The sequence below is a fragment of the Oncorhynchus kisutch genome, linkage group LG13 (genome assembly GCF_002021735.2).
Source record: "Oncorhynchus kisutch isolate 150728-3 linkage group LG13, Okis_V2, whole genome shotgun sequence".
NCBI classification, from domain to species: Eukaryota; Metazoa; Chordata; class Actinopteri; order Salmoniformes; family Salmonidae; genus Oncorhynchus; species Oncorhynchus kisutch.
In genome coordinates, this window is record NC_034186.2 from 65,350,696 (window position 1) to 65,372,766 (window position 22,071).

Genomic DNA, 22,071 nt, shown 5'->3' on the forward strand with positions numbered 1-22,071 from the left:
AAATTATTATACCTGGGCTACAACAACACAATGCAATGAGGAAAGTATTATTGTTATCAAGTGAATACACAAGTGTTGTCCATAGGGTGTAAACTGTGATGTAGCCTAATTTGCGGCATCCCTAGCCGCATCCTCAGAGCATGCGCAGACCAGCTGGCTGGTGTGTTTACAGACATATTTAATCGCTCCCTATCCCAGTCTGTTGTTCCCACATGCTTCAAGATGGCTACCATTGTTCCTGTACCCAAGAAGGCAAAGATAACTGAACTAAATGACTACCGCCCCGTAGCACTCACTTCTGCCATCATGAAGTGCTTTGAGAGGCTAGTCAATGATCATATCACCGCCACCTTACTGGCCACCCTAGACCCACTTCAGTTTGCATACCACCCCAACAGGTCCACAGATGACGCAATCACCATCACACTGCACACTGCCCTATCCCATCTTTACAAAAATAATACTTATGTAAGAATGCTGTTCATTGACTACAGCTCAGCATTCAACACCATAGTACCCTCCTAGCTCATCATCAAGCTGGAGACCCTGGGTCTCAACCTCCTCCCTGTGTCCTGGACTTTCTGATGGGCCACCCCCAGGTGGTGGAGGTAGGAAACAACATCTCCACTTCGCTGACCCTCAACACTGGGACCCCACAAGGGTGTGTGCTCAGCCCTCTCCTGTACTCCCTCTTCACCCACGACTGCATGGCCATGCACGCCTCCAACTCAATCATCAAGTTTGCAGACGACACAACAGTAGTGGGATTGATCACCAACAACGACGAGACAGCCTACAGGGAGGAGGTGAGGGTACTAGGAGTATGGTGTCAGGAAAATAACCTCTCACTCAACATCAACAAAACAAAGGAGATGATCGTGGACTTCAGGAAACAGCAGAGGGAGCACCCCCTATCCACATGGAAGGTACAGAGATGGTGTAAAGTTTTAAGTCCCTGGGTGTACACATCACAGACAAACTGAAATGGTCCACCCACACAGACAGTGTGGTGAAGAAGGCGCAACAGCGCCTCTTCAACCTCAGGAGGCTGAAGAGATGTGGACTGTCACCCAAAACCCTGACACACTTTTACAGATGCACAATCGAGAGCATCCTGTCGGGCTGTATCACAGCCTGGTATGGCAATTGCACCGCCCTCAACTGCAAGGCTCTCCAGAGGCTGGTGCGGTCTGCACAATGCATCACCGGGGGCAAACTACCTGCCCTAAATGACACCTACAGCATTCAATGTCACAGGAAGGCCAAAAGGATCATTAAGGACAACAACCAACCGAGCCAATGCCTGTTCACCCCAATATCATCCAGAAGGTGAGATTAGTACAGGTGCATCAAAGCTGGGACCTAGAGATTGAGAAACAGCTTCTATCTCAAGGCCATCAGACTGTTAAATATCCATCACTAACTCAGTGAGGCTGCTGCCTACAATGAGACCCAATCACTGGACATTTTAATAAAGATCCCTAGTTACTTTAAATAATGCCTCTCTAAATAATGCCACTTTAATAATGTTACATATCTTACATTACTCATATCACATGTATATACTGTATCTTATACCATCTATTGCACCTTGACTATGCTGCCTGGCAATCGCTCATCCACATACTTATATGTACATATTCTCATTCACCCCTTTAGATTTGTGTGTATTAGGTAGTTGTTGGGGAATTGTTAGATTACTTGTTAGATATTACTGCACTGTTGGAACTAGAAGCACAAGCATTTCGCTACGCTCACATTAACATCTGCTAACCATGTGTATGTGACCAATAACATCTGCTAACCATGTGTATGTGACCAATAACATCTGCTAACCATGTGTATGTGACCAATAACATCTGCTAACCATGTGTATGTGACCAATAGCATCTGCTAACCATGTGTATGTGACCAATAACATCTGCTAACCATGTGTATGTGACCAATAACAACTGCTAACCATGTGTATGTGACCAATAACATCTGCTAACCATGTGTATGTGACCAATAACATCTGCTAACCATGTGTATGTGACCAATAGCATCTGCTAACCATGTGTATGTGACCAATAACATCTGCTAACCATGTGTATGTGACCAATAACATCTGCTAACCATGTGTATGTGACCAATAGCAACTGCTAACCATGTGTATGTAACCAATAACAGCTGCTAACCATGTGTATGTGACCAATAACATCTGCTAACCATGTGTATGTGACCAATAACATCTGCTGACCATGTGTATGTGACCAATAACATCTGCTAACCATGTGTATGTGACCAATAATATCTGCTAACCATGTGAATGTGACCAATAACATCTGCTAACCATGTGTATGTGACCAATAACATCTGCTAACCATGTGTATGTAACCAATAACATCTGCTAACCATGTGTATGTGACCAATAACATCTGCTAACTATGTGTATGTGACCAATAACATCTGCTAACCATGTGTATGTGACCAATAGCATCTGCTGACCATGTGTATGTAACCAATAACATCTGCTAACCATGTGTATGTGACCAATAACATCTGCTAACCATGTGTATGTGACCAATAACATCTGCTAACCATGTGTATGTGACCAATAACATCTGCTGACCATGTGTATGTGACCAATAACATCTGCTGACCATGTGTATGTGACCAATAACATCTGCTAACCATGTGTATGTGACCAATAACATTTGATTTGATTTTGATATGAATAACCGCTCAAACCTCCTGTTTTGTTTCCTGCAGAAATAACAGCACAGGCCTACAGACTAGGCCTGATTATGCAACCATGTTGATCAGTTTGGGTCTATTCCCTACAGTTTAGAAAGCCCAGAAATATACATTATCAGGCCACTCGTATGGTGTAGGCCTATTTTGTCAGGATGTAGCCCGGTGTTAAGAAAGGCCTACTATAGGAAAATATAGGTGTATCCTTTCCAACTCCCCGCCCGTTAAAGAAAATAAGCCAATGTGTCCAACAAGCTTTTGTAGTCTGGCTTTTCCTGGGGCTCCACAAGATTTAAAAGGAATAGCCGTGACAGCGGATAGGCAAGGTGCGTACTTTCGGAACAGAACAATGAAGACAGACAGCCTTGAGATGTAGCCTATAGCCTAAGTTAGAAGCCTATGAAGAATGTTATGATTGTTTTCAAGTGAGTGCAAAACTCGAGTCTAGTCTGTAAACGGCAGTGAATAGCCTGTCATTTGAATAACCGCTCAAAAGCCTTGCATTTTGAATGCATATTCATTTCGAAATAACTGCATCTAGCCTGCCATGTTGTTGTCATGCTGTGTTGCTACCATGCTGTGTTGTCATGTGTTGCTGCCATGCATGTTGTTGTCTTAGGTCTCTCTTTATGTAGTGTTGTGGTGTCTCTCTTGTTGTGATGTATGTTTTGTCCTATATTAATATATATATTTTTTATCCCAGCCCACATCCCCACAGGAGGCCTTTTTCCTTTTGGAAAAATGGTACATTTGTAAATAAGAATGTATTCTTAATTGACTTTCATAGTTAAATAAAAGTTCAATAAAAAAATAGCTACCGGTATACAAATAGCCTGACTGATTGGACAACAATTTGGAACAGTTTTCTCAGCAGTTCAGCCTACAAGGTCCAGGAACATTAGCAGGACAGTAGTATGGTGTATAAGACTGACCTATAGGAGTGTCCTCAAAACAAGGCTGACCTATAGGAGTGTCCTCAAAACAAGACTGACCTATAGGGGCCAACCCTTTCCATGCACCCCTTCCTCTTAGCCTAGCACATGCGGTTGTCTAGGAAACTTGCTCTCCCAAAATGGTCAAGTTTCCCCTCCCTCCCGCTGCTCAAAAGGAGGGTGTGAGCCAGACAAGCAGGGGGTTCTCGTCTGGGAGAGGAGGAGGAGGAGGAGGAGGAGGAGGAGGAGGAGGGAGAGGTCCATCTGTGTTTTAAAACAAGTGTCTTGCCCAGAGATAATAGTGCTGCTCTGGGTTATAAATGATGCATTTTGTTCTCTTGGACCTGATAATGGAGGTTTAGGGGAAGGGGAGGAAAGTTCATCGCTCTCTTATCAAGGCGCGCTGGCATTTCTCCTTCAGCTGTAACATGTCATATCACATCTCTGCTCCTTTAGAGATGTAGCACCTTTTGTGGAGAGATACTGTACGTTCCATTTCACCCTCTATATGCTCCATGTGGTATATTCATTTGTATCCTATTTGGCACTTCTATAACCTGTTCCGTCAATAGCGATGGTTGTGATAGCTGCGTCTCTGAACTGACAGACATGGGGTTATTATTGAACGTTGTCACAGCAGTCTCTTACTCTACTGTACACCTCTCTACATAGATTCACATGGTTTCAATTGTTACCATTTTATGATATCCGGTGAATATCCAGTGAATTGTTGTTTTTAAGCAAAAAAATATTACATTGGATTGTATTTTGTTTCAAATTGTTACATTCAAGGGATAGTAGGAAAGTGGTTTTATTATTTGAAATGGAAATAGGATTTATTTATGTATAAATACATAGAATATGTATAAATACATAGAATTTGTATAGGCGACCAAGGTAAGTCTTAGTTTTAAGATGGTCACTGAACTAATATTCATGCTTTAAATGGCTACAGTCAAACCACTGTTAATCTGCAGCCACCTAACACTGTCATTTGTCATTTATGACCCTCACTGTAGAGAAATGATATTAAGTTAAATCCAAATTGGATGAAGTTCCACACCAGGAGATGTGGAGTACATTATAATATGGAGGAATATTTGAATACAAAGTCTATCCATCATCATCCACTAGGAATCCACCATAGTGTTCAAACATTTATACAATTGAGATTTTGTGGTAACATTTCTGTGGTAACATTTCTGTGGTAACATTCTGAGTCCCTTGAATGCCATATTGCATATTTACTACTGAACCTACTGCACCCACCATTCAGAACATACTTCAATGGCTCACATGGTTTGAACTACAGTGTTACTGTATGTGGACTGTACCTATATAGATACCACTTGAATGGAGGTGAGGGCAAATGTTCTTCATTTTAAAGAACAGGTCATGTTATTGGAGATCTAATAGTGGATTTATAAAAGAGGTGATGGGTTCAGGTTTGGGGTGTCTGTCTCTCGCTCTCCCTCTCTCCCACCCCTCCACCATCTATTCTTTAAATCACAACAAGATGGCACCCTGCCACTGAGACACTGCTCATTAGCATTCCGAGCTATGCCAGTGAAGAGAGACGCAGAGAGAGACGATGAGGTTCCCTATTCCTCTTTCTCTCTGTCCCTCTGTCTGCCATAACAGCAAAACAAACAGATGCCAGCGTGGAGCATCTTGGGTGCTATCTGAGGAGGATCTCTCCACACACAAAGGGACATTCATTGGGCTGCCAAGTATCAGTGGAGACCAGAGAGAGCAGGAACAGACCCCAGAGTCTAGCGACAGATGATGATCTTATCGAAGGGGGAGGGGGTGAGGGGGGGGGGGGACTCTTTAGTCACATCATCAGTTGCCTCTTGCCAAGAACTGTGGCATTTCACTATTGGGTGTTGAGCGACGTTGAGGGGGACAGAGCGGGGTAGGGTTTGTCAAAGCCCCCTGTACTGGAGCTCACTCTTTCTTCAGGCCTTGTCTTTGATTTGTGAGAAAGAGTTCAATACTGTGAGTGTTTATTTTTTACTTTGTCATTAATGTTTATTAAGGTAATAAGCAGAGTGAGAAGGTGAGAGTTTGGGCACTTGAGTTGTAGTCTTTTAAAATAGTCTCAGTACCTCAGAGAGGAAACGTTTGACAAAGAGTGTTCATTTTGGCTGGGCTAAAGATTTTCCAAAGGAGGCTTCTTCGCTCTGACCATCCAAAATAACATAGATATCAGGGAGTATAGACTGTCCACAGACCCCATTTAGATAAAACCAGTTGTCTGTTATCATAATGCATATCTATATATTCTTTATCTATAGATAGTGGACTCCTAAATGCTGGTGGCAAATGGAGAGATAAAGTATGAAGGCTTATTATTTTTCTGCTGGTGTTTTTGTTGAGGTCGGAGGATTGTATCTGCAACAGATGTGACACACCAGCTGGAAGCCAAGGTCCTCAGGCAACATTTGGTACGGGACACAAACAACTGGCACACAGACACTGTATGAGGACCTCGAACCTCCAATTGAATTGTACCCCCCTCTCCCTTCTCTCTCACACACCTACTACTCCCATCCCCCCATCTCGTATCAACCAGAGAGAGGGGAGGGGGAGAGAGAGACAGAGGGGGAGAGAGAGACAGAGAAAGAGAGAGAGACTACCCGCCCGCTGGGGATGGCTGTAGCTAGCGGTCGTTGTGTCAACAGGGCTAAACAGGAACTAGCATCCAAGTGGTTAAAGGGCCTCGCTCTTATCAGAGCACAGACAGAATGCATCAAGCGGTGGCTGCATGCGCTCCTTCTCCCTTGCATCGCACTGAGGGAGCCTGCTGCCTCTGATGGTGGCCAGCTGTGCTCCAATGTTTAATCATTTCTCTCTTAATGAGCTTAGCCACCTTCCACCACACCGTCAGTAACGCAGTGGGCAACAGACAGAGAGGAGGAGGAGGAGAGAGATAATCATCCCAGTTAATTCTTTCACAAAATAAAGTTTAGTAGCCTGTCTGGACATACAGTAGGCAGTGGTGTCATTGGTATCATACAGAAAGGAACGTATTGAGTATATTACTCTGTTTGATTCTAGTTTTGGCATATATATGTGTACATTTTTCCAACGTCAAGTAATTGTTTAGGCTGTAATGTTCTTGAAATGCAGGTGTATTTTATAGCAGAGGGTGTAGCTGATGGCATCAAAAGAGACTGAAGTATTTCTGAAGAGAACTCTTCCTGACTCCAGGGTGTGATTTGACCCAGGTGTGTGTGATCTTTAGGAAACAACAACAACGTAGCCTATTGTTAGCGTAGCCACCCGTCACCCAATGTTGTTTATGCATGAGAAGGAGCACGTTAGATGAAAGCATTTCCATACAAACAGAGTGACACAATAGCGTGTCACAGATACAAGGCTGATATTTACAGTATAGACCTCGTCTGAATAGGTCATTATATCACAGGAGTGTTATTATAAAGTTCAGTGATCATTTCACTTCACTCAACATGCATGGAATACATGCCCAGAATACTGATTAGCAACAACATCAGTGCACATCTAGGTTCAAATAAGTGTTGCAAACTAAATGTATGGTTCATACATGTGCGGTAACTACAGTAAGAACGTATCAACTATGAGAAATACATGAATACCTTCTGGGTCTGTTTAGATTGTGCCGTTCTGTATATTACATTCACTTTACAGTAACAAAGGCGGGAACATTATGTGAAAATGTGCCTCAATAAAAGGGTGATAAGTTAGAGTGCTGAAGACAATCATAACACTTGGCTTCAGTCAGAGGGAGAGTAGACGTTCACAGGAAGATAGAGCAGATAGTGCTTGAGGGGGTTGAGGGTCTAAATCCTCCAACCAGGGCACTCAGAGGTTGTCAAGGCGACCAGGCGGAAATGTGCACTTGAGAGGCCTGCATGACTTTCCTCTCCCCCAGAAACCCAGCGGTGACCACGCTACGGCCCCAATTATCATAACTATTTGATTAATCACTGTCCCAAAAAAGTACACTGAATCTAAGAGATAAGATAGCGGGGGTGTTTTAGCTAGCTGCGCTAACAGTGCTATCCTGTTACACAGTTCATTAAGTGTAGCTGTGCACAGCACTAACAAGGGGCCTAGCTTCTTCCTGGATCAATCCGCTGCCTCTCTCGCTGCCTGCCAGTCACTGAGCCTGGCCCTGCGATGTCTCACAGAGATTATATCTAGAGAAGACACCTTTCAGGCAAAGTTACCAGCCTGTTGTTTTGATGGATTTTGATTTGAAACCCTCCAACTGATGATGATGATGGATTCACTCCTGATTATTTTGGCTTTATAAGCAGACGGCTTAACCTGCACTGTTTACTGTTTTATGAACATGAGGGACTGTAGATCTATATGCATGGGGGGAAAGAAATAGTAATCTGTCAATGTGCCCTTGAACAAGGCACTTAACCTTCATTTACTCCAGTAGTGCCATACTACTATGGCTGACCCTGTAAAACAACACATTTCGCTGCACCTATCTTGTGCATGTAACAATAAAACATATATGTTTTTATGGATAATGGTAAACAAATAAATCCAAATACCAGGACACTTCACAAGATGGCCACAGTATCCCAGAAAAAGAAAGAGGAGCACTTTTGCAATGATCTTTGAGGCTTACTTAAGGACAAATGATATTAATGACTGTGTTTTCTAGGGAACTGGAGGATTTGGCTGACTGTTTTGAGATTCTTGGTGTTTTATGACATGGTGACTGTTTCGATGCTTGGTGTTTTATGACATGATGACCGTTTCGATGCTTGGTGTTTTATAGGAGAGCTGGATGCGTTCCACAAGGATGGGGAGCGTCGGATCCACAGCCGCCAGCAGCTCCCTGTGGGAACCACGTGGGGACCTTTCAACGGGAAGATCGAGATGAACATGGATGGCAGTGGCATGGTAGGTCATGCTTTTATTGTCTGTCTCTTTCTTTCACTTATTCTGTCAGAGTCACATTGTTACTGGGGCTGCTCTGGGAACATGAAAAAACAGAGAATAGCACCAAATTATCTGTCAACCTTTTTCACAAGACTTTGGTCCATAACCTAACCTTCACTTTGCTAAAAATGTAAAAAAGTTTGTGTTTTTAGTTCACCAGTCATCTGTCGTTCTTAGAGGCCTTGCCCGTCAGCCTACTAGCAAGTTCCTTCCACCAATACAATACAGTGAGAGTGAGTGGGTAGGGGTAAAGCCTAGTCAACTGGAAGGAGGAGGCAACCAATTCCCATGACAGTCGGACCCATAGAGTTGACTGTTCAGGGATCAAATTTCCCCTCACAAAAGGCTTTGATGAGCATTCATTTCAACCATTTAATCTGCATCTTTTACGACTAAACACTTTAATTGGTATTTTTTTTTTGTTAAGTCCAGACCCTCGATTCAATGAACTAACGATCCATTATATTTGATGTTGCTATTCTCACCCCAGCTTTACATCAATCGGCTGGCCCCTCTTGTTTTAAGACATCCCAGTGAAGTTCCTCTTTAACGTCTGGAAAATATGTTGACCTGGTGCTCTGGTTAAACGACGAGTCCTCTAGGGTTTTGATATTTCATTTTCATTAGGATTAATTAAGAAAATTCTTATTAAAAATTGTAACCAATCTCACATTCATCCTGTTAAGAAACATAAGGAAAAGTCCACAAGGATTTTAGACTCAGAGGCCCTCTCCGTTCTCGTGGATTTCTTTAACGCTATAACTTTATTAAATCATTCTCTGTTTCTGACTGTTTTCTAAGCTCCCCTCACGGTTCTAAAGTCATCAATGGCTTTAAATATTTCATCTAACCATGAAATATGGACTCTTTTCGGGTCCAGGCCTGTTATCCTCAAGCAAAGAGTGATTCTAAGGATGAACACCTCAAGCCACTACTGTGCATGACATGCAAATATAGTTCTCTTCCATTTTTGCATGAATTTACATGAAAGGTGGGTAGCCAATGTGACAGTCTATTGCCCTCAGAGTGAACAAGTAGTGTCAAATGCATCCTCATATGGTTGAGATGCAGTTATCAGAGTATTTGTACTAAAGGTTTCCTACATTTGTATACTTCCTAAACATGAAGTTAAGATATAGGAACGCTGCGTGATGAACTAACTACATTTTAAACTGCTCACTTTCTAAGAGACTGAGCTGTTGGACAATATTGTAATGTTCTAGATTGTTAGTTACAGCCCTCTGCCTTCGCCTGAATCCTTCCCTGAGATCCTCCTATCTTCAGGCGTCTAACTGAGCCAGGTGCTAGGCTTCACCTGTAATGGCTTGTGGAGGGGTTACAAAGAACTGAACATCTTCTCTCAATTAAAGGGAGAGGAAGAGCTCTCTGGCATATTGCCTTTAAGGATCTCTCCTTTCTGTGTCTATTCTCATGGGTACATATGCAATGCTTCGCTGCTTGCTCTCCTCTCCTCTCTCTTCTCGTAGTCTCAGTCATCTCTCAAATGAGCTGCTGGCTGTTAGCAACTTCACACAATACATCATTAAAGCCTAGCTGAACTCGAGTAACGTATTTTGGTTTTATTGAGCTGCCTGTTTTACTGTGATACGAACATACTTCATATTCGCCAAACCTATAGATAAACAAGAAAGCTGGCAATAAATTCTCTGCTATTTCCATCAGGGACTCATCTTGCACTGCACGGCTTAATTTACCAACCACCTGGTCATTAAGCAGTTTTGCTTGTATATATACAGTAGTAGTGTAAAAACCCCATTGGCAACTTCCACAGAAAGGCATTTTAGCTCTTGTTTTCTACTGAGGGAGGAAAGGGACTGAGTTGTATTCTGCGTCTTAACGATATACTGCCATTTAAAGACAGAAACCAGCTCTAATGTCTCACCCAACCAGAGAAAGCCTTACGAGGTAAAATAAAATAGGGACTAAGAGAAAAGAGCAATGTGAGGGAGAAAGAAAAGAGAAAGCTGGGTAGTTTTGATGCATGTCAGACCAGCCTCGTGTTCCTTTACAGGGTCAGGAAGGCAGTATAAAGCATTTGAAGGCAGAAATAAACCCTGATTGTTTCATGGGTCTCTACTTCATTCACCCAAGAGGGGCTCTCAGTCATTCTCATGAAGTATGACCTCTAGGGACTATTAAATCTCTTCTCTCTGTGTTAGATTGTGAAACCACAGAGGTGAATGAATTACCCAATGGCATGGCAGCTCTAAGGCATTAACGTCACCTGTCTTTCTCTCTCACACTTTGAAATCCAAGCTGGAAACACGTGACCTTCTTGTGTGATATTGATATGCCCTCGATGGAATCAAAAAGGGTCTTTCAAACACGTCACTCGCAGACTTCTGTATCTAGATCAAGGCGTCTTCCATGGTTGTAGCATACATTCAAACTTAGCTAATACTGTAAGTCATGCGGTCTCACCACTTGAAAAAGTCCCAAGATGCAGAGATTCATTGGGATTATTCCATAAAGCTTGCACTTGTGGTGCTGTCTGTCTTAGTAGTAGCAGAGATTGTCAGGGCTGGCAGGTGTGTCATGTGAGTCTGATGATTACACCAATGAGGAGCGTAGTGTTCAGGAGTCAGAGGGGACGAGTGGTAACTGCATGCAAACTGTGTTAGCTAGCTGAGCTAAAGCCTAGGATTCAAGATGGAGGAGCTAATGCGATTCTTCAGGTCTCAGGCAGGGTTTCTCATCACCAGTGGTGTAGTGGAGGATAAACACAGTTTATGCACCTTTTTTTACATTTTGAGCAAGTTTTTACCCATTTATTGCAAGAAAATTCTTTGGTGTTACTTTATTCACGAGTAACGGTGGTCAGAGTTGACTTTTTGGGGGGGGGGGGGGGGGGTTGAACAAAGCTAGATCAGCTTTAATATTGAGGATAAATGTATGGTTCTATAAATGTTTTGTTTTACACTACCACCCCTCCCCTGATTGGAGTAAACTAACTAGGGCCGGGACGATATCAGTATCGCAATATTTTTTTCCATGGCAAAAATGTAAACACAAAGCAGACCTAACTCCTGCTGTGTAAAATGTTGTGTGTTATAGCTGAAAATAAATCAATGTGACTCTGGATGACAGCATAATGGGGTGGCAGGTAGCCTAGTGTTTAGAGTGTTGGACTGGTAACAGAAAGGTTGCTAGATCAAATCCATGAGCTAACAAGGTAAAAATCTGTTGTTCTGCCCCTAAACAGGCAGTTAACCCAGTGTTCCTAAGCCTTCATTGAAAATAAGAATTTGTTCTTAACTGACTTGCCTAGTTAAATTTTTTTTTTAATGGTGTCTGTTTCTAACATTAGGGCTGTTTTCTTGTTTTGTTTTCTTACCATGGTACTTACGAGTATAGCGATACTGGTATCATGCCGGCCCTACAACTTACAGCTATTTTCACTCATATGTACAGTACATGTAGTCAAATAATTATGCATATATTCAACATTTCCAGATCAGGGTTTTTCCGATCCCCTAACAGTACAGTTTGCAGTTCTAGCTGAACACTGATATAAAAGAGAGCTACCTACCTTTTATTTTTACCACGACATCATGTCAGCTTGGGTTATCCAACCACATCCATTCCATAGTCTGGTGAGAGGTGGTGAGTCTGTAGTGCTGGTCCCCAGAGCTAGACAGAGGCAGCAGCCAGAGGGACCAGGCGGTCCCATCTACTGTGGCTCTCGGTAAGTCTACTGTGGGTCTCTATGGGTGTACAGTGGGTCTGCTGTGGCTCTCAGTGGGTCTACTGTGGGTCTAATGTGTGTCTCTATGGGTCTGCTGCGGGTCTCTATGGGTCTACTGTGGGTCTTCTGTGGCTCTCTATGGGTCTACTGTGGGTCTGATATGGGTCTCGGTAAGTCTACTGTGGGTCTCTATGGGTGTACTGTGGGTCTTCTGTGGCTCTCTATGGCTCTACTGTGGGTCTGATGTGGGTCTCTGTAGGTCTCTATAGGTGTACTTTGGCTCTCTATGGGTCTACTGTGGGTCTCTATGGGTCTACTGTGGGTCTCTAGGGGTCTACTGTGGGTCGCAAGAGAAGTGACACAATTTCACCTGGGTAATATTTCCTGCAAAATAAAAATATATACTTCTGTGTATTGATTTTAAGAAAGGCATTGATGTTTATGGTTAGGTACACGTTGGAGCTGTATTCGCGTATTCACTGTATTTGCGTAACAGGCGGGCTCCTCGTGAGGCAGGTGGTTAGAGCGTTGAACGAGTTAACCGTAAGGTTGCAAGATTGAATCCCTCAGCTGACAAGGTAAAAATCTGTCGTTCTGCCCCTGAACAAGGCAGTTAACCCACTGTTCCTAGGCCGTCATTGAAAATAAGAATGTGTTCTTAACTGACTTGCCTAGTTAAATAAAGATTAAATAAAGGTGTAATAAAAAAATAAAAAATCGGCAAAATCAGCATCCAAAATTACCGATTTCCGATTGTTATGAAAACTTGACATCGGCCCTAATTAATCGTCCATTCCGATTAATCGGTCGATCTCTAGTCTCTATAGGTGTACTGTGGGTCTGTTGTGACTCTCCATGGGTCTACTGTGGCTCTCTATGTGTCTACTGTGGGTCTCTGTGGGTCTACTGTGATCTCTATGGGTCTACTGTGGCTCTCTATGGGTCTACAGTGGTTCTCTATCAGTCTCAGTGTGTCTGCTGTGGGTCTCTGGCTCTCTATGCGTCTACTGCGGGTCTCTATGGGTATACTGTGGATCTCAGTGGGTCTACTGTGGCTCCGCTGTGGCTCTCTATGGGTCTACTGTGGGTCTCTATGGGTTTACTGTGGGTCTTCTGTGGTTCTCTATGGGTCTAATGTGGCTCTCTATGGGTATACTGTGGATCTCAGTGGGTTTACTGTGGCTCTGCTGTGGGTCTCTATGCGTCTACTGTGGCTCTCTATGGGTCTACTGTGGTCTCTATGGGTTTACTGTGGGTCTTCTGTGGTTCTCTATGGGTCTAATGTGGGTCTCTATGGGGATACTGTGGATCTCAGTGGGTCTACTGTGGGTCTCTATGGGTCTACTGTGGGTCTCTATGGGTCTACTGTGGGTTTACTGTGGCTCTCTATGGGTCTACTGTGGCTCTCTATGGGTCTACTGTGGGTTTACTGTGGCTCTCTATGGGTCTACTGTGGCTCTCTATGGGTCTACTGTGGGTTTACTGTGGCTCTCTATGGGTCTACTGTGGGTCTCTATGGGTCTACTGTGGCTCTCTATGGGTCTACTGTGGCTCTCTATGGGTCTACTGTGGCTCTCTATGGGTCTACTGTGGCTCTCTATGGGTTTCCTATGGGTCTACTGTGGGTCTCTATGGGTCTACTGTGGGTCTCTATGGGTCTACTGTGGGTATCTATGGTTCTACTGTGGGTCTCTATGGGTCTACTGTGGGTCTCTATGGGTCTACTGTGGGTCTCTATGGGTCTACTGTGGGTTTACTGTGGCTCTCTATGGGTCTACTGTGGCTCTCTATGGGTTTCCTATGGGTCTACTGTGGGTCTCTATGGCTAGGGAGTGATAGACGATGCTGGGGGAGAACAGTGGTGCATTACAGTTGTCCAGCAGGACTGGGGGAGAACAGTGGTGCATTACAGTTGTCCAGCAGGACTGGGGGAGAACAGTGGTGCATTACAGTTGTCCAGCAGGACTGGGGGAGAACAGTGGTGCATTACAGTTGTCCAGCAGGACTAGCAGACAAGAGGAAAGAGAGTAAAGAGGAAAGAGAGTAAAACTTGTGGGGAAGAGCATGACAGGTAATCTAGACATCTGTAGGACAGAGATAGGGTCACATCTCCAGCCTTTATCAAAGAGGAAAGCAGATTTCACAGCTGATGGAAGGCCGTGGCAGCAGCCCCAGGTCGCAGGGGTGCTGAGTTTGTTGCTGCTGCTGCTACAGGAACCTGTTAACAGGCACATACACCTCTGGTTAGACACTCCAACCAAAGTTGTACTTCATGCTTTATCGGTGTTAGATGATCACACTAGGTCTAAATGTCCGTCCCTTTTTCCTCATGTATATATGTATATTGTCTTCAAAGAAAGAAAAATAAGTGGTACGTCAATCACGGAATACGTTGAACTGAATTCAGGTTCTCAGTGCATTGTATCAACCATAGAAATATAATGTTCTTTCATTAAAGTAATTTATCCCAGAAGGACTCAGGGACTGAAGTGTAAACAAAGTAATTGCCTTGGGTTGGATAATTGTATAGTGTGTGAAGGGAGAGAAGAGAGAGAGAGGGAGAGGTCACATAGAGAGAGAGGGAGAGGCAGAGGGCAAAGAGAGAGTGTGAGAGAGAGAGAGAGAGAGAGAGAGAGGGAGAGGGCCCAGAGAGAAAGGCCGAGGGCCCAGAGAGAGAGAGGGGAAGGGAGAGGGCCCAGAGAGAGAGACCAGAGAGAGAGAGAGAGAGAGAGAGAGAGAGAGAGAGAGAGAAATCATTGAGCGAGAGCCCAGACAGAAATAGAAAGTGAGCTGCCCAAAGCTGCAACCCCAGCTTGTCAGTACCCTGTTTGGTTGTGTTCTGTTCTTCCCAGGGTTGGGCAAGTTTCTCCTCTCTGACTGATGGAGCTGCCAGCGCTCAGCCTCATCCTTCACTTCTCTCACTTCTTCCCCTGATCAATCAGACTATTAAGCTCCAATTACACCAGCCAGCCCCGCCACACAACCAGGTGAGCGACAAGCACATTCAGCCAGCCCAGCCCAGACACGCACGGCCCAACCAGCCAACACTCCCAAATTAACCCAAATGAATAGTGACACTGAGACATAAATGTCTGCAATCGAGGGCTTAATGACATGTCTGTGTCGAAGCTATTGAGTAGCAGGTGTCTTAAAAGTAGTAATTACACAAAGCGGGACAGGATGTGAAAAAAGGCCCACGGCTGGGCCAGAGTAGGCCCCAGTGTTGTGGTTAGCTGGGTTCTGTCTCTAGGTGTTGATAATTGATTCAGGCTAATAATAAGCTGTGGATTTGGAGGCCTGTCTGTTCTAGATGCGTGTTACTGAGGCTGGAGCCTCCTGCTCTATGCTCATCATGCTCATTATAAAGGTCTATTGTAAGGCCTGGGTTCAGTGACTGCTGATCTTTTTACTTTAGCCCTCAGTCGGTATTGATACAAAGATATTTAGGACAGTGTACGTATTGAGGGCAACCCCTAAAACAGACAGAAAACATGGTATGTTTCTACAACAGGAGGCAGGTGAATTTATATCATTATTGGTCATATCCTGGGAACACTACATTTGTTATTGTTGTTCGTTATATATCAGAAGGAAAGAGACAATGTTTTTGTATATTGTAGGCTATATTGTCTGTAATATTTGCTCCGATGTGATGTGTTTCTGAGTGGAGAGACAGGAAGCCACATTGGGGAAGCAGCTGGCAGTGGAAATGTTGTCGCATGTGAAGCAAAGGGCAGAGACAAATCCTGTGTCATGTTCTTAACAATAATGTGTGTTCACATTAAGATATTAAGACATTGTTTTAGTTTCAATCTACATTTCTGTCATGGATTTTGTGAGAAATATGTGTATTATATACTGCAACCAAGTGATTGAGGCTACAGTATTCTTTATCGTATGTAGTATTATGTGTGTTTTCTGAGAAGAGTAGACTTTTGGTTGTGAACAGAGAGTCTTACCTAGAGAGTGGAGACAAAAAGGAAAATGACAAGATACTGTCCTAATTTGCACCTGGGAGAGAGGTGGTGTCTGTCAGGCCCAGGAGGGTTTTTATAGTGTCATTTAGAACAGGGTGAGAAATGAGGTCCTGCCGTCCATGCTCCAAAAAAAGCACCCAAAAATTATTCAAGCCATCACTCAGACATTTATCTCCTCCCGGTTCCCACCCTCTCCCGTCAATATGTTTATTGTTAGCTACCCCCTAAACTTGAACAAGTGGTGGCGCGGATTTTTCTGCTCCGAAATTATATTTTTCTTCTTGTCATTGCTTCATTAATCAAGAGAAGGCATTCTGAAAAATGTTTTGTTTTGGAGGCTGCAATCTATTTTTTGTGTGTGTGTGTGTTGTTGTTAATCTGCGCCCGTGGCAGGTTTCCCCTTCGAAACGCAGCGCTAAGCAGCGGTATCGCAGGCCTATTGTTGTAGCCTCTGTCATAGCAAGGAGAGCCTGATGCAGGCCTGGGCTTGCCTGATAAGGAAAGAGGATTCAACATGGCTGGAAAGGAGAATCAGTGGGACTTGAGAGTGGAGTACGGATGGGGCAGACGCGCACACAGACGTCCGCGCGCATGCGGGTGTGCGCCCACACACATGTACTCGCGTGCACACAAACGCATACACACACTCACACGTAGGCATGAACACACATGCAAGCACACAAATCATCATCATCATCATCACACTGGCACATGCCCAGGCAATTATTTACAGTACAACATCCAATTGCATATGCAAGAAGACACCCCATGAGATAGTAGTTACAGTACACCACCTCTCTGCTACTGCTTACTGGCAACACACTGACTGCCACAGCACCATACAGCACACTAAGAAGTAACCAAAAAACAACAATGTATTTGATTTCTTGTATTTTGTATATAAAGTCGACCTATCCTTTCTGTCTGAAAGTAATACCCTCTTGGATGTGGTTGGTAAAACCAGACAATTATCTGCACTAACCGGATTTGAATTTCTATGTTGGACACACAAATAATTTTGGCACAAAGAATGTGGCTCCATCTAATGAAATAATGGCCCCAAATTTTAGGCTGGGAACCAATTTGTGATTGCATGCATCAATTATTTCTTGGGCTTAAACCAATATTAAGACTGGGGTCTCTTCAGATGGGTAAAATGGTAATTATCTGGCGGTCTCTCTGACATTCACTGCGCCCCACATTTCTATCAACACTGTTATTGACCAGCACACACATTAAAGAGTTCATGTTATACCGCATTATTTTGATAAAGAAAACACATATTCCTCTGAATTCATCCCTCTCTCAGTCTAAACCATCAGCTCGATGACAAAGATCTGACAACAACGCTTGGTTAGGCATACTTGTGAGTCGAATGGAGACTAGGGTTATGACCTGTGTCAGAGGGGGGTGCCCAGGCCCCGGGGCCATTGTTGGTGTCTTTCTAAGCTCCTTTCTATGGCTCCTCTCTCTGTGCTCTGCTGGGATCCATCCTGTGGCCATGCCGCCATGCCGTGGTGTATTAGCTGTGAAGGGCTCAGTGCTGCTCAGTGCTACTGGGGTTGGGGCTGTTGGGGCTGAGCTCCACTGTTTGAGATAATGCATGGTTGACTTGATCTACAAGTGAACCTGACATTCTCCTGTCCTTACATCACCACAAACAGATATGGCTGGTCCCCAGATAAGGAAGGCAGAATTCACTGACTTGCTTTGTGCCTTGCAGCCCTGCTGTGATGGCTACATAGTTTACTCAATCTCACTATACATACAGGGAATGGATCTGTACACTAAATGTTACAGTGAGAACAGACGCTTTTTATGTTGAGTTGGGGCTTCAAATAGATATGCCAATTGAGAGAGAGAGAGAACATACACTGAGTGTACAAAACATTAGGAACAGCTCTTTCCATGGCATAAACTGACCAGGTGTTAAATCTACTTCACTTGTTAAATCTACTTCAATCAGTGTAGATGAAGGGGAGGAGACAGGTTAAAGAAGGATTTTTAAGCCTTGAGACAATATAGACATGGATTGTGTGTGTGTGCAATTCAGAATGTGAATGGACAAGACAGAACATTTAAGTGCCTTTGAACGGGGTATGGTAGTAGTTGCCAGGCGCACCGGTTTGAGTGTGTCAAGAACTGCAACGCTGCTGGATTTTTCATGCTCAACAGTTTCCAGTGTGTATCAAGAATGATCCACCACCCAAATGACATCCAGCCACCTTGACACAACTGTTTCAAGCACTGGAGTCAACATGGGCCAGTATCCCTGTGCAACGCTTTCGACACCTTGTAGTGTCGACAAATTGAGGATGTTCTGAGGGCAATAGGGGGTGCAACTCAATATTAGGAAGGTGTTCTTAATGTTTTGTGCAGTCTGTATATAACATTAAGTACAGAAGTGTAGAATGCTTATGCTCCTCAATAAACATAAACATAACAATAAACATAATCCTCGATAAACATAATTCGACACCTGCTATAAACATGAACATTCAGGACCATTTGATTAATTCGGCAAGATATATTGCATACTGTAAAAGAAGGAAATGTGTGAAATTTTAACTTGATCTAAATCATTTGAAGCGAGGTACACTGTGTCTACAACACATCATAACCCAACAAGTACCCAATCTAGCGGAAACATTCATTGACATTCTTAAACCTTTGAGAAAAGTCATAGTGTGTAACTTAGAAAAGTCAATGTGAGCGTCTATGTCAAACGAAAGAGTAGATATCCATTAACATACACAACAGACCTCCATTGCAGTTGGAGGGAAAGCAGAAAAGTGAAAAGAAGTCGAGTGGTGCCAGCTGCTTTGCCATCTGTCTCTGTCATGGCACTACTTGTGATATGTTGAAACAACTTCCCTGAGAAGTGCTCCAGATAATCCTTGATTGTTTCCATTTGCAAACTCCTGATAGTATTGTACATTACAGTGGGGACTAAAGTTATTTATGGTGCTGGTTAAAGTTTTAGAGTACTGACCATCATTCCCTTCAGCGGTCAACACACACACACACACACATACACACACACACTCTGTCTCGTCTATAATGACCTAAAACATATGTTACAGTGCTTCATCATCCTTATCATTATGTTATCAGTATTGTGGAGAACTTTCAGTCCTAGACAAATATGTTGCTCATCCCACTAGAATGCATCATTCCGTGCAGGCCCGATGGTCTGCTGGTCTACAGTAGGTACATGTATACAACCCTGGAGACCGGGGTTCAATCCCCGTCTTCCCACTTTGTCTCCTCTTAATCTGTCTTCCCCGCCGTTTCTAATCTGTCTGAATAAAGCAAAAATGCCTAAGTAAGATATCTTTAAGAAAGCATCATAACATGTAGGCTGCTTGATGTTTTCAGGACCCTTTGATGCCATGCCACTGATGACATCCATTATTTATAGCATGCTGCCACCACATCACATCTCCCCACACGTAAACCAGGCCACTCTAAGACCCACTCTGAAATTGCACTTTATTCCCTATATAGTGCACTACATGGGCCCTAGTGAAAAGTATTGCACTATATAGGGAATGATTAGGGTGCCAGTTAGGACGCAGACTAAGTCTCTACGTGGGGTTAGGCTGGGCTGCTGCGTTCTCTTTGCTCTTGGTTGCGCTGGTGGAGGAGTCGAGGAACACAGTGGAGGCTTTGCTTGCTTCACCTCCTCCAGCGAAGGCGAGTCCCTGCTGCCGGCCTCCAGCCCCCCAGTACTCCAGCCCGCCAGCCTTGCTAGCCTGGCTCGGGGGCCACCAAAGCACAAAGACAAAACCCTGTCAAATGACTCCAGATGGATGAACAGCAGAAAATGAAAGTATTCCGTGAAGAATGCTGATTTTGTCGGTGGTCACATGGGTCTTGTATCAGCGGAGGCTTTGAGATAAAGAACCCAGATAAGACCAGAGGAGAGGAGGCCTGGACAGTGTCGGCTTCACAGGCCTGGTGGTCCAGCACATAGCAGTGTGTGTGGGTGTTTGTATGTGTCTGTGTGAATGTGTGTTTGTGTGTGTGTGTGTTTATGAAGCTGTCAAAACAGGAATATTACAACACAGGGTCGTCAGGAAACTAATTGGGTAACAAAGACCATTTCCCGTCCTGGAACCCCATCTTTTAACAGTCCGTGTGCTGAGACTGTGATAAGGGAGTTCACGTCTAATACATTTAGTGGGGGCAAGTTCACCATCTTTATCTTATTTACCTACCTCAGTGTAAATATGGCCGGTCTTTAAAGGGGATTTATTAAGACCCCCGTTTCTCTAAAGTGCACGCGAGAATCAAACTGTTTCTGTGTCATAGGTATACAATCAAATGATTATGCAAATATCAGTAGGTAAGGATTTTTCCGCGGTTCGGGGATGGCCAAGAGGGTTGTGCAAAACAGCTTCCTTAAATATAATGCCACATAGATGCTTTTTTTTATTGCATCGTGATTTCTGACTTCACAGAGAAGGAATAAGAGTTCAAAGGAACGTATTAAAATCCAAGGCTGTACCTTAAAGGGGCATTGAGGTTTATCCGGGCTTTATTCAAGCATCATCTTGCCTTGAATGTGATTGTTTGTCTTCACTGACTTATGACTGCTCCTAGGTCTGTGTTTATGTGTGGAGGGATAGCTTGTGACCTTAATGGCTGATAGACTTTGTCTCTTCATGTCGTCTTTGAAGAATGGCCCCTCCGTGTGTTTATTCCTGTGTGTTTAAAGTGGAGCTGTCCGGAGTATGAGCCACCTGGCTGGTTCAGTGACCCTGGGGGAACAGTAATGTACCATACAGGTGAACACATCGCTGGCTGTCGCTTCTCTATTATGTGCTCACATAGTTTCTCATGGCTCCAGGAGCCGAGCCCTAAGTTACATGCAAAGATCAAACAAGTCCCCAATTGAATTCAAATAGCGAGAACTGAGGCGTTCAATGTTATTTCTCTGACCGAAGCCAAACAGTAGGAAGACGTGCATGTACAGGATGTGTACCTCCTAGTCATTATTAAGTAGTGAAGCGTGCATTACAAATTCTACTTTCTCTTTCTTTCTTCCCTACTTCAAAAAATGATACATAGGCTACACATTATATTCTGTATCTGCAACTTGCAGTTCATGGATTAACATGAATTTGAATGAAACGTCCACTTCAGCCAAACAACTGGTTGGCGAACAGGGACAATAGACCAGAACATGTCAAAGGCCCATAGTTTGTCTGTTGCATTAAGGAGGAGATGATCATAAGATATTAGAGAGAGAGAGAGAGAGGGAGAGAGAGAGACAGAGACAGAGACAGAGACAGAGACAGAGAGAGGACTTGTCTGGAGGACTGGTAGATCTTTCACTACACTGGATGAGTTTGGAGTTGGAGCAGCTCTTACTGCCTGGAGGTTTGGGAGAATTGGAAGATGCTTGAAACTCATTGCTTTCCCTCACTCACTCCTTTTTTCTGACTGTCTTTCTCTGCCTCCCTGTCTTACTCCATATGTGGCTTTAGGTATGTCGTATTGTAATGATCAATCAACATACACTCAATGTGGTATTTAAGACCCACGGTCACTTATTGTCCATATGTGGTTACAATCAGGAACAGATAGATACATTCAAATAAGTAAGAACAGATAGGATGTCACTTAAATGATAAAATACTGTATGTATATTTCCCATGGCTGCCATGATCTACAAACTAAAGGCACAGCAATGGGTAGCTGCCATTATAGCAACAACAACTAAAGGCAGAGTGATTGGTGTCCTTTTAAAGATTGCAGGAACAGCAGTGAC

General features: G+C 43.7%; 1 protein-coding gene across 1 annotated transcript in view; it reads left to right on the forward strand.

Moving 5' to 3' along the window:
* Window positions 1-22,071, forward strand: part of LOC109901881 (zinc finger protein ZFPM2) — a 147,319-nt gene that overhangs the window by 63,004 nt on the left and 62,244 nt on the right. The window contains exon 4 of the mRNA XM_031786956.1: window positions 8,449-8,573. Coding sequence (XP_031642816.1) covers window positions 8,449-8,573 — 125 coding nt within the window. The remainder of the gene's footprint in view (window positions 1-8,448; window positions 8,574-22,071) is intronic.